Genomic DNA, 13,937 nt, shown 5'->3' with positions numbered 1-13,937 from the left:
ATACCTTTCATTTAATTTACAGATTTAAATATCTATGAAAACAAACATTTAGCTGCATCCATGCAATGGCATAAAGAGAGAGGCGTTTACCAGCAATTAAATGCTTTTCAGCAGGGCGTAGTAATCCAAACATGAAAGCACAAAGCAACAGATTACTGAGTTATGCCACAGAAGCAGATTTATAATGTTTGAAATGTCTACTGCTGTAGCTTCCTTGGGAATTATATTTGTTACTTTATAGGAAGTAACAAATATAATTGTGAATATTCACAGAAAGAGTGCAGTGTAGTATGTGTGTGATTAAAAGTGCAGTGTAATAAGTTCCAAATTTGTAGCACCCAGAATAAGAGGGAGGTACATGAAATGTATTTAATGTCCTTTTCTCAAATCCAGTTCTTAATTACCCCTAACAGGTCAGATTTTCATGATGATATCTGAACTAGAGCACGGGTGAAAATTCCTCTCAAGCTTGGAATTTTATCCTTATATACATCTGCCAAGATGATCTGATACATTATTAGCTACACTTGACACTTTAAATGGATACAGTTTCTAATTAATAAACTGAGCTTGGGTGAAACATTTGATCTTCAGGATTCCTTTAGTTTTTTTCCTACATGGGATTCTAGACTGTCGTCAGCAATTCTAAAAGGAACTGTGCAGCGGGAAAAAAAGATAAACATCTTAACATTCACATTTTAGTCAGTTACTCATTCACATTTTATTGTTTGTATTTTGATTGTGGATTGGTCAACCATTTTATATGGTGCAATTGTGGATAAAAAATTGGTAATTTTTCAATTTTTTTTCTTATTAACCTTGCCCCCCCCCCCCCCCCCCCCCCCAATTGCATTTGTACGCCACTTGAATTGTACTATTCCAGATTTCGGTTCCGCGGAGTATAATAGATTTAAAGGAACAGTGTAAACCTTTTATATATATATATATATATATATATATATATATATATATATATATATATATATATATATATATATATATATATATAATTCTGACCATCATTATGAGGTAACAGTTTTCAGTGGTGTACCATTAAAATGAACCAAGCTTTGTATTTTTCCTATTTTAATACTGAGAAATGCATTGAGAGACTTAAAATAGGTCCATTCAGAAGCCATGTTAAAGCCAATGCTTTGGAGCCACTTACTCAGCTAAATATATCTTCCTTTTTTCACCAGGGTTTCTACTCTCTCAGATGTCAGCCAACTGCTACAAGCAAAAACTGAATTCATTAGCTTGGCACTGCCATAGCTCATGCGACTCCCTAAGAACAACAAAGGGCAGAGGAAAAAACAAAAACACACAGCGCGCATGACATTAACACTAGGATGCCGGATGTGCAGGACACACGTCTCACTGCTTGAAATGACCTAATATGATTTGACAAAGCAAGCATGTGTGAGCTATACAAAATGTCATGATTTAAACATCTCTATGTACTCACTATATTTTATCCTAAAACTACTGGTAAAATGTACCAAAGTTTCAAAACAATAAAAGCAATACCACTGCTCTAAATAAAAAAAAAATACATTAAACACATTTTGGGTTTCATGCACCTTTAAAGTCACTGCTTTTCAACAAAAAAAAGATACGAAAAAAACCAAAGGATTTGATAATAGAAGTAAAATAGAAAGTTGTTTGTATGCTCTATATGCATCACAAAATAACTTTGGGTTTCATCTCCCTTTTAAGCTCTAAAATTGAGGATTTTGTAATTATCAGAACTTGAAAATGCACACTGTTGACTTCTCAAAGCTAACCCTGCTACATATATTTCCATAATTGTCTTTAAAAAGGACCATTAAATAAATACAGTACGAATGCATAAACAAATACATAATAACAGGACACTACAATAGCACTTTGAATTTCAAATGAGTATTAGATTTTCTGGCACATTTGACAGCCATCAGCCAATCGCAAAATGCATATACGTATATACTGTGCACATGTTCAGTAGGAGCCTCAGAAAGTGTGCATATACAAAGAATTGCACATTTGGGTAATGAAAGTAAATTGGAAATTTGTTAAAAATTGCATTCTATCTGAATTTTAAATTTTGACTTTAGTTTTCCTTTAACTGGTACTAACACTGTGGCTAGCATTGTCTACAGACTCAAGCCCAGTTTAGTTCCACCAAATAAGGCAAATGGTGGGCCGAATGGGTCTACTTACAAACAATTGAAGACAGTCTATTCCAGTGCTTTCCAAACTGTGTGTCGGGACACACTAGTGTGTCGGCAGCAGTGTGTAGGTGTGTCCCTGCTTCAGCACAATTTTTTTTAAATTTAAATATTTTTTTTTAAATAGTTTTTTGGTTTCTGACTTTCCACCTGCCTGCTACACATATCACCTGGTTGACACGTGATTGATACCTAGTGGGTCACAGATCATCTTAACCAATTGGCACAGCTCAGTGGGAACTGAAACTATTACCATTGGCGGATTTGGCGGCACATTGGCTCCTGACTGCACGCGTAGTCTCCTCAATCGGCTTGTGACTGCAAGTGTAGCCAGTGAGTGGGACAGCAGTGTGTTTGTAGTGCGGGCAGTAGTCAGTCGGACTCACAGAGGGTGGCAGCTTAAACGCTGAGCTGAAGTCAGAAGTCAGTGGGATTTTTTTGCAACTAGCTCCCAGTACTGCATTGCTGCTCCTGCTGTTGATATATAGATAGAAAGTGGAAGCTTAAAAACGCTTGATGATGAAATGTGAGTGTCTTTATCTAATATTCCACCAAATATTCCGAAACTGTGTTCATCCCATCAACCTTATACATCCGTTAAAATAGTAAGTAGCTATTGGTGTTATTAATTCTTGCCCATACATACTGTTACTTGTAAATACATTTAGTTATTATAATTTATGTATGTACCCGTATCTCTTAAAACAAGTTAGTTTAACCTCCTTTTTGCTAGTACAACTGAATTACTGTGTCGCGAAATGATGTAGGTCTACAAAGTGTGTCACCAACATGAAAAGTTTGGAAAGCTCTGGTCTATTCCATAATTTTTATTGTTTAAAGATAGATAATCCCTTTATTACCCATTCCCCAGTTTTGCCTAACCAACACCTTTCACCTCTGTGATTACCTTGTATCTAAGCCTCTGTAGACTGCCCCTTATCCCAGTTCTTTTAACAGACTTGCAATTTAGCTAATCAGTGTTAACTCATAAAAAAAACTCCACAGGAGTGAGCACAAATGTATCTATATGGCAACATGTGAATAAAGCACGGTCAAGCTGTGAAAAACTGTCAAAATGCACTGAGATAAGAGACAGCCATCAATGGCTTAGAAATTAGCATATGAGCCTACCTAGGTTTATCTTTCAACAAAGAATACCAAGAAAACAAAGCAAATTTCATGATAAAAGTAAATTGGAAATTTAAATTGCATGCCCTATCTGAATCATGAAAGTTTAATTTGGACTAGACAGTCCCTTTAATGTTTTAAAAAGTTGGCTATGTTATATATATCTACACAACAGAATTGACTTGCAATTACAAGGCATTTACTGTCCCATTAAGTGAAAGCTACTAAACTGTCTTTTTATCCTTTAAAAATGTTTCAGAAATTGGACAGATCTGGTTTGCCTGGTTTTGCCTATTAGAGAAAATTATAAAAATAAATACTTAAAATGGATAGAAAGGTCAAAATTGAAATGTGCACGGGTGCATTTCAATGTGAAATAGAATCATTTTCATAATATAATTCCATTAGCAAAAATGCTTCTAGTAAAAAGTTAGTGTTTTTTCTGCAGCATACGCACATATCCTGTGAGGGCCTGTGCACCAGTATTCAAACACTACAGCTTCTCAGAGAGTCAGCAGTAGCTTGTATGACACAAATTTCTTCTCCAGAAGAAATAAACACCACTGCGTGCCCTCTGAGGTGTGATGTTTGAATACTGATGCACGTGCCCTAACAGGATATGTGCGTATGCCGCATAAACATATTAATAGCTTTTACAAGCATTTTTGCTAACGGAAGTATATTGCAACAATGATTATATTTCAAATTGAAATGCAACTATAGTCATTTCATTTTTGACCTTTCTATCCCTTAAAGGGACACTGAACCCAATTTTTTTTCTATCGTGATTCAGATAGAGCATGCAATTTTAAGCAACTTTCTAATTTACTCCTATTATCACTTTTTCTTCATTCTCTTGGTGTCTTCATTTGAAAAGCAAGAATGTAAGTTTAGAAGCCGGCCCATTTTTGGTGAACAACCTGGGTTGTTCTTGCTGATTGGTGGATAAATCCACCCACCAATAAAGATGTGCTGTCCATGTTCTGAACTAAAAATTCACTGGCTCCATAGCTTAGATGCCTTCTTTTTCAAATAAAGATAGCAAGAGAACAAAGAAAAAATTGATAATAGGAGAAAATTAGAAAGTTGCTTAAAATTACATTCTCTAATTCATGGGAAAAAAAATTGGGTTCAGTGTCCCTTTAAGGAAATAGTAGATTTAGGGGTTGGGATCTAATCCTATTACTTCTGGAAGCCATATCCAACTACTCCAGTGATCATGACATCTACCCCCACCCCAGTAGTGACAGGGGTCTACTGCAAAATGTGAAGGTATGTTTAAACATTTAATATGAATCCGAGTTTAACATATTTAAATTAGTTTGTTTTTTTTCTTATCCTCTTATTAAAAATGTATTTTCAGTTTAGTGTTTATGTAAGATAGAATACATGTATTGCACTGACAGTATTACAATTATTTTGTTAAATAAAAAATATGTATAAAAATAATATATCCCAGGACCTATTTAATGGGCACACAACCTGGCTGATTCTACTGGCTACCAAACTAAAATGTATGACTATTAATCTAAAATGGAGTTCAAATTAAATTTTTTGGAATGTCTTTTTTACATCAATTTGTGTTAAATTATGCAATAAATGTGTGCTTTGGATAGATTAAAGGGTCATTACAGTAGAAAAATGACATGCTCTAATTATGTGGGTTAGACAGAGGTGCAGGGTCGCTAGTCTTAAAAACGACATGATCTAACGAATTACAGAATGTTATTTTTCGATGATAATGGCACTTTAAGTAACATTTACACATAACAAAAAAAGTATTATAATGTTGATAATGATTTGCCCTATGCATTTATTAGATGCACAAACTGCCACTTCTAGTAGTCATCAGTTGCAAGGTTTTAAGAGTTTTCTATCACACAAGTCTGTGTTTAGAATTAAATTAACTGCAAAGCAACACTTTGCAAACGTTTGGCAGTAATAACAAATGGACAGAAGATATCAAACTGAACCAACTTTTCTATGGTACAGCAAAACCTGTGTTGATCTGGCCTTGGTTGATCAGGAATTTTTGATTGGCAACCAGGTAGAAGAAATAGGTAGTAAATTACATCTTGCGAGTTGTAAACATTTTGAACATCCAACTACAAGATTTTCCAGCTGACTTACAACATAATGTGGTTTCTAGACAATTTCTCCACACATCATAATGTACTGTACTGTCAACTAAGAACCATGTGATGTGAAAGTTTGCTAACATATAAAATGTTTGCATATTAGGTTACAAAATAAATCACATATTTAATTAGCTTAATCAAGGAGTACAGGGTGTAGACTTAATCAATTCCAGTTCAGGCTAAAATTAACTTTATTCATTGTATTCACTATTTTGAAAGAAAATGGTCAAATATGTTAAAGAATTTTAATTCTGCCATATTGATTTATATAAATATCTGTTCAACTCCTGGATAAAGATTAAAGGGAAATAAAAGCGCAAAAAAAAAAAAAAAAAAAGCTTAAAAATGTAATTAAAAAGGATATTAAACAATGTTTTCCTTTCATAATTTAACATGTAAATTTAAACAATCTAATTTATTTCTGTTATCACATTTTCTTTGTTCTCTTGGTATTGTTTGTTGAAAAGCAGTGACAAGCTCAGGAGCATGACGTTCTATGTCGGAAGCACTGGTTTTGCAAGTATGTTATCTAATTGCTAGACCACTAGATGGCAGCACTATTTCCAGCCATGTAGAGCTCCAGACACCTAACTAGGAATCTCTTCAACAAAGACCACCATGGGAACAAAGCAAATTTGATAATAGAAGTACATTTTAAACTTTTTTTTTTAAATAGTATGTTCTGTCTTTTGTGGGTTTCTTATCCCTTCAATGCTGTCAATTTGGTTTGAGTCTTATTAAAACAGAATGATCTACTGATCAATCCCAGGGTATTAGGTGCTAAGCCTGTAAATGAACAAGAGGATATGTACAAGTGGTATCTATACTGGGAGTGGAATTGAGCAATCTGAAAGGGGAATGATTGTGCATGAAGCTTAAAGGGATATAAAAGAGCAATAATAAAATTCTCTAATGCAACTGGAAAAGGGGTAAAGTCCGCTCCAGAGTAGCAATACTATACTGGTAAAGAGCTTAAGGTGGTTGCTGAGCCAGTCATGTGCATTCTAACAACAATTAGCTGTGTTTAGCTCAGGATCAGCAGTGAATTGCACTATGGACTTGACTTTAACTATGTGTTTAATGGGATTGGAAAGTCAAAATTAAATTTTCATAATAATTCAGATAGAGCATGACATTTTAAAACGCTTTTGAATGAACTTTTATTACCAAATTTACTTTGTTCTCTTGGTATCCTTTGTTAATATCTTTATATCCTCAACAGTGGCAACACACTACTGGGAGCTAGCTTGCTAGCTAGTGATTGGTGGCTACACAGATTTGTCTCTTGCTATTGGCTAGCCAGATGTGTTCAGATAACTACTAGTAGTGCATTGCTGCTTTGGAGATTGAATTTACTGTGTTTAAAAAAAGGGACATATTGCCGAGTTTCTCCCCTGTATTCCTCTATTCATTGGTGCCACTATGTTGAAATCTAGCTTTTGCTACAATCCAGTGCTGATGTGTTTGCACATGTGCAGAAACTCTACTTCAGATACCTGCAGTGTAACCTAGGTTCCAAAATATTGGCAACCATAATAAGAGGGAGGTGCATGAAATGAATTTATTAATGTCCCCTTTCATTGTTAAAAAGCAATAAATGCATACACAAAAAAATACCCATGACAATCACCCTTGTCTGATTAAAAAAATTAAAGTCTTCCAAAATCATACCACATCCAATTAGTACTCCGTTATACTATAGCTTTGAACTTAGAATTGTATACTTCTTTCTATCAGCAACTTGAAAAGGTTAGATAGTGCTGATCTGTCACCACTTTGACTCAGCATCAGCCAAAACCACATGCCTGTATGGTGCAGATAAAAAGCTAACACTTCAATCATGTCTCAAAAAATGCAAGTGGAGCACAAGGCCACTCTAAACTACATGATTATGGAGGATATGAATACTATAGTTGGATCCCTGAGCACCTGTCACACTTGCATGCAGTTTACAGATCCTGTCCTCAAGGAAAACAAATATTTCTGTTCCTCAGGATCTCTGTGCATGAGCCAAGTTTGCAGAAAACGATTGACAGTGATAATGAATCACCAATTCCAAAGCAGAGATCTTGAAATATAGGTCTCTTTATAGCCCTCAAGACTCTGCTTTGTACATGTGCTGGATATAACTTATTTTAACATTGCACTGCAACATTTGAATTATTGATATTTTATTGTTACAATTGGGATTGACAAACAAGACAGCCATGAAATTGTATATACACATTACACAGATTACTCCAATATTAACATTTTTTAAGTCAGAGCTCAACAAACCCAGGAGCCACTGGCTGCTAGAATTTTACACCTGGCTCCTAACTTTTGGGGTTATTTACCATAGATCTATATACAGATACCACTGTCTGGCTCCTAAATTTTAAACAGATTTGTCAACCCCTCTTAAGTAATTGAACCCCTACATTTATAAAAAAGATGCTTTGTGTAAATGTATGAGATAATACTACAGGCACAAAAGTAACAAACTTACTCCTGTTTTGTGACGCCATTATTTCAAAACTTAAAGGGATACTAAACCCATTTTTTTATTTCAGGATTCAGACAGAGCATGCAATTTTAAGCAACGTTCTAATTTACTCCTAGTATCAATGTTTCTTCGTTCTCTTGCTATCTTTATTTTAAAATCAAAAATGTAAGCTTAGGAGCAGGACAATTTTTGGTTCAAAACTTGGAATGCACTTGCAGATTGGTGGCTAAATGTAGCCACCAATCAGCAAGCACTATCCAGGGTGCTGAACCAAAAACGGACACGCTCCTTAGCTTAGATTCCTGCTTTTTCAAATAAAGATAGCAAGGTAACGAAGAAAAAGGTCATAATAGGAGTAAATTAGAAAGTTGATTAAAATTGCATGTTCTATCTGAATCATGACAAAACATTTGGGTTTTGGTATCCCGTTAAACTAATGAAATGTCTTTAATTTATGTCATTTTAATCCAACCCTGAAAAATCACAAGTCTCTGAAATATCTATAGTATTCCTATATAACTCTATGAAGCAGTTTCACTAAAGATGTGTAAATTAAAGGGAATCAGGGTTTTTTGTATACAATAGGGAGTGTAAAAACCACATTGCTATTTTATTATTTTAATTTTTAAACACGATCTAAAATCAAGAGTCAGAACCATCTCTGCAATATAAGTGTCTTATCAACAATAGAAACTAAACAAGCTCTCCAAATGTAGTCATATTAAGCATTATTGTTTGGATTTAGGGAATCTATGAGTATAAATAAGAGTAAGGTAGTAATGGTACCGGTAAGAATACCATCTTAACCCCAGGGGTGGCCCGAATGCATAACAATGACGTCATCAGTGGCAGGGTACTACAAATGACATAAAACCTCACCTTTCTCCTGTTCGTCTATACGGAGTGCCAGAGAAATATAGTGAAAGGCCTGCTGATGATAGCCCCGCACCACTTCTGGCTCCTGGGGCCCGTTCCGAGCTATGGCTGTTCCGCAATTTGCTGCGCTATGCTCGGTCAGCTTACTGGCTGCCGAGTGCCTCTTGTCCGCCATGACCCTGCGGGACAGGTGTTCACAACACCAAACAAACAGCAGCCCAAGCTGGAAGGCGATGAATCGCAGAAGCGAGAAAACAGCTAGCACTGGGTAAGAGAAGATGTATAAGTTCCGCTTATGCAGCGAGGGCGGGGCAGACGGCTGCTGTTCGTCAGAAGGGGGCTCGGGACCAGTCTCTTTTGCTGGGGTCACCGGCTTCTTGTTTCCTCTTCCGCCCGGTGAATTCATTCACAGTTCCCGCACCCGCCGCCATAACAACGGGTACAGTAGTTTACAAAAGCTCCGCCTACCTAGTTCACGTTGAGATGCGGATCACGCCACGCCCACCGACAGATAAGCCATAGGCCCTTAGCCACTCAATTCACTTTGACATGTGATCAACCCACCCCGCTGTCATTGTAGACCACGCCCACTTAAAAGCGTCAACCAGTCAACGCCTCTTATTAGCCTTGTGTGACCTGCTTCATACCCCCACCCTCTCATGATTTATATTAGATCGTTCGGGTCGGTGTTCGGCCCTCTTTGTTGTTTTACTGTCAAGCCGATTTAATTCTAGTCACTTGTTCAGGAGTAATCACGCCCCTGTATGTATTATGTCTTTTTAATGTCCCACCCACAAATAAACTAAGTCCTCTCATGCTGCCCTTTTATTAAAGGACCATTATTCAACATTTCAACAACAGTGACAGGCTTTTCGGTGTGACATGACGTGAGCTAGAAGTTACATTTAAATATATATATATATATATATATATATATATATATATATATATATATATATATACATATATATATATATATATATATATATACACACATATATATATATATATATATATATATATATATATATATATATATATATATATATATATAAAATCAAGTTAAACATAATGCTTTTGTGATTATAAAAATATTGGTATTTTTCTTAACCCTTTAAGCACCGGAGATATATGGAATTGGGTATGAGTTTCTTGTGTTTTTGTTGCATTTATTCTTTAGTTATATATTAAGCAAAAAAAAATTACTTTATATTGATTTGACACATTCAGATATTTAATTTGTTATATTTTTAAAGGAATTGCATAAATTCGAGAAATTATTGCCTAATCATTATTTATTAAAGAAAAACTCAATATATTAGTATTGTAAAGCACCAACATATTGTACATATTGTACAATGATTTAGATGATGAGGTATGGATTTGCAAACTAGCTTATTTTACTGATATATATTCTGCACGGTTCCTACCAATAATAATATTTTCATCTTAAATAATAAAGTAAGAGCATATATGGAAAAAAGTTCTGGAAAAATAGAGACCTGTCTAGATATTTTCATTAATTTCCACATTTAATTAATTTGGAATCCAACTTTGACTCCTTGAATCATCAAGTCACTCGGCCCTCCCAACACAAACTGTCATGAGATGCAGGACACAGCATAGAAGGTACAAGTTATTTTATTGCAGAGCATAGCTACAGCTTGTACAACACATCTAACTTAGTAACTGCGACATAGACTAAAACTCCTATAAGACATGCCCCATCCGCAGACATCCCAACCTGCCAAAACTCATTTCAGGGAGGAGGTAACCCCCCCCAAAAAAAAAAACACTGGCAATTTACAAAGTGAGTCATCAGCTCCCAGATGTTTACAGGATGCCCACTGACTCAACTAAGAGTTGGGACGTCTGCTTGAGGCAGGACCTGTAGGAAAAAACTGTCAATAGGTTACCTCTCACTGTGTGTCTGACAGAGGCTACGAGACACCCTCTCTAACCTGCCTTATGTTATGTTCTAAGTAATGAGACAAATTTCATCCTAAAAGAAGTGATGCATACAGATATTCCTGACAGCATATCATGGAGATGTCCAGTATCTTTATTGGCTGTTAGCCTGTCATACCTCCAAGTAAGATCCTTGTATATCAAACTGCCACCAAGGAGCAATACGCTAGCATCGCTTAATAGAGTCCAAATAAGCGGGTTACTTGTCGGTTCCAAGCTCCTTCAAACCAAGCAGTTATCTCTGGATAAGCAACTTGTGGATGTATCATACAACCTAAACTGGTCAGCTATTTTATTTCTGTAAGGCATAAGTCATCTCTGATGATAGAAAGTTTGTAGGCATATAGTTACACAGACCAGCTGGATAGAATGTAATATGCAAGTGCACTCAGTCAACGCACGTTTCGCCCCAGAGTGCTTTGCAAACAAACCGGGGACTCTGTAAGGTAACTATATGCCTACAAACTTTCTATCATCCAGCCATAAGTTGCTTATCCCGAGGTAACTTCTTTGAAGGAGCTTGGAACCGACAAGTAACCCGCTTATTTGGATTCTATTAAGCGAGGCTAGCGAATTGCTCCTTGGTGGCAGTTTGAAATACAAGGATCTTACTTGGAGGTATGACAGGCTAACAGCCAATAAAGATGCTGGACACCTGCATGATATGCTGTCAGGAATATCTGTATGCATCACTTCTTTTAGGATGAAATTTGTCTCATTACTGAGAACTTGCCGCTCAGCCTATAGGCGCCCAGTGAGTAAAAGCAAGCACCGCCCCAGACAGGCCGAGCTCACTAACCAGATATAGCCAAGTTTCCGGGATATTATGTTTAGTTTGCGGGTGTCAGGGAGACACTATTTCAATGCGGGAGACTTCCGGAACTTCTGAGAGAGTTGGGATGTCTGCATCCGGTGACGTCATACTCCTACTCTCATCACATCTTCCCCTTTTTCAACGGACAAAGCATACATTTTTTTTTTAGAGTATAACAGATAACAAGTAGTAGAGCGGGTGCTGCTGCAGGAAACGTCCGTCGGGTAAGAGAGAGAAAAAAGAAACAGACCCACTCGAGAGAAGGGGAAAGTGTGGAGCCAGCCCAAGAAAGCAGTGGACAGCCACAAAACGATAAAGGAGAAAACAGGCGGCTGCTGAGCTACTGTAAAAAGGTAAAAAGGTAGTTTTATTCCAGATAAAAATAAATGGTAGACATAAAGCAAAAAATCTTGAACATGACACAACAAACCAGGGAGGGAAACAGCAGACATACATGTTTCGCGCAGACTAGCGCTTAATCATAGAAGCTGTTAAACAAGTGAAATCTGCTGTAGCACTTAAAGGGACAGTGTTGTGTCATGTTCAAGATTTTTTGCTTTATGTCTACCATTTATTTTTATCTGGAATAAAACTACCTTTTTACAGTAGCTCAGCAGCCGCCTGTTTTCTTCTTTTACAACAGATAACAAGGTATACAAGAAGCATACAAAATAGTTTTGTTTAGTGTACAGCAAATAACAAGTTATACGAGAAAATATATGAACAACAAGAAATACAATCCTGATTTGGACATCGGGGTAGACTACCCTAGTCCACAGTGACCATGGGATTATTCTGCCCATTCTTCTGGTCACTGCTCTAACTAGTGCTAATCCCGGAAGCTTCACCACTCTTCCACTTAACGTCATTTTACATGAACTGTCCTCTGATACAGAAGAAGGTGATTGAGAGTCTGCTGGATGCAAATAAGTATCTTCGCTTTGATCTTGCTGAGGGGAAGGCACCCCTCTTAAAACAGGGGACCCCACCGGCTGTGGCTCTGAGGCATCCGGTCCCAATCTCTCAGGTACTGGCTGAAGATGTCTTCTATTTCAACTACATAAGACTTTGGTTCTGGAGAGCAACTTCTCATCATCCAGTTTAACTCTGACAGTTTGGCCCACATTCAGCTCCTGCAAGGGCCTCACAGAGTGTTTTCTGTCGTAGAAGAATCGGTAACCACTTTTAGCTTCTTCATCCCTCATAAGGACCTCATCCTGAGGAATAGAGCTGGTTGGCTGGAAGACACCCACAGAGGGTAAAGTGGTGCGAATCTGACGTCCTAGCATTAGCTGTGCCTGGCTAAAACCTGTGGCTTGGATGGGAGTCGCCCTATAGGCCAAGAGAGCTAGGTACTGCTCAGATTGCTTCAAAATGAACTTTGTTGTTTGAACTGCCCTTTCAGCCATTCCATTGGCCTGCGGGTAATGTGGACTTGACATAGAATGGACAAAATCATATTCACTGGAGAAAGAACTGAACTCCATGGAGGCAAACTGCATTCCGCTATCGCTCACTAACTCTATTGGTATGTCCCACCGGGCGAACAAGCTCTTGAGACGAGTGATAACGGATTGACTGGTGATCTCATTCAAGGGTGCAATCTCCAAATACCTGGAATAGTAGTTAACACAACTAGGTACTTCTTCCCACGCAGTTTGCACATATCTGCAGCTATTTTCTGCCATGGGCCTGCAGGCAGTGGGGTAGAAATCAAGGGCTCCCTTCTCTGAGTAGGCCAGCGTTCCCGGCAAAAGGCACATTTTGACACGTTGCTTGCAATGTCGGAACTGATCTCAGGCCACCATACCGCTGTAGCTGCCCTTTCTCTGCACTTTGTAATGTCCAAGTGGCCATCATGAATCCTGCTTAACATCTCCTGCTGCATGCTAACAGGAATGACAATGTGGTCTTGGAAGAGCACTAAACCATCCAGCTCCGTGAGCTGCGACCTCTCTGACTGGTAAGAGCTTAAAGACATCCAGGCTGCCCGGCTCTCGGGCCAACCTTCTTTTATGTACTTAATAACTTCTTGAAGGTCTGTATCTAAACGTGTCTCCTTTCTTATTTGCTCTAGCTTTCCTGACAAAATGGATTTGGATGCCAGAACTGAATCCACATACATGTTCACATCTGATTCCATTGAAGATTCCTCAGCAGCAGCCAGCAGGAGCCTGGAAAGAGTATCTGCCAGTCTGCCACTACCAGTTGTTTCCCCGGCACATGCACTGCCTGAACATTGAACCTGAACAGACTCTAGGTAAAGTTGGAAGCGCTCACAGGCCCAAACTGCAGCCAGGGACTTTTTCTCAATTTGGGCG

General features: G+C 37.6%; 1 protein-coding gene across 1 annotated transcript in view; it reads right to left on the bottom strand.

The window, feature by feature from the left end:
- SPAST (spastin) overlaps positions 1-9,312 on the bottom strand; it is a gene marked incomplete in the record, with an annotated part of 171,477 nt that extends 162,165 nt beyond the window's left edge. Inside the window, 1 exon segment of the mRNA XM_053710921.1 lies at positions 8,838-9,312. Within this exon segment, the coding sequence (XP_053566896.1) occupies positions 8,838-9,240 (403 nt within the window).
- Positions 9,313-13,937: the final 4,625 nt, after the last annotated feature.

Source organism: Bombina bombina, chromosome 4, assembly GCF_027579735.1.
Source record: "Bombina bombina isolate aBomBom1 chromosome 4, aBomBom1.pri, whole genome shotgun sequence".
Lineage (NCBI taxonomy): Eukaryota > Metazoa > Chordata > Amphibia > Anura > Bombinatoridae > Bombina > Bombina bombina.
Note: the sequence above shows the minus strand (reverse complement) of the source record. Positions and strands in the feature narration are given on the sequence as shown.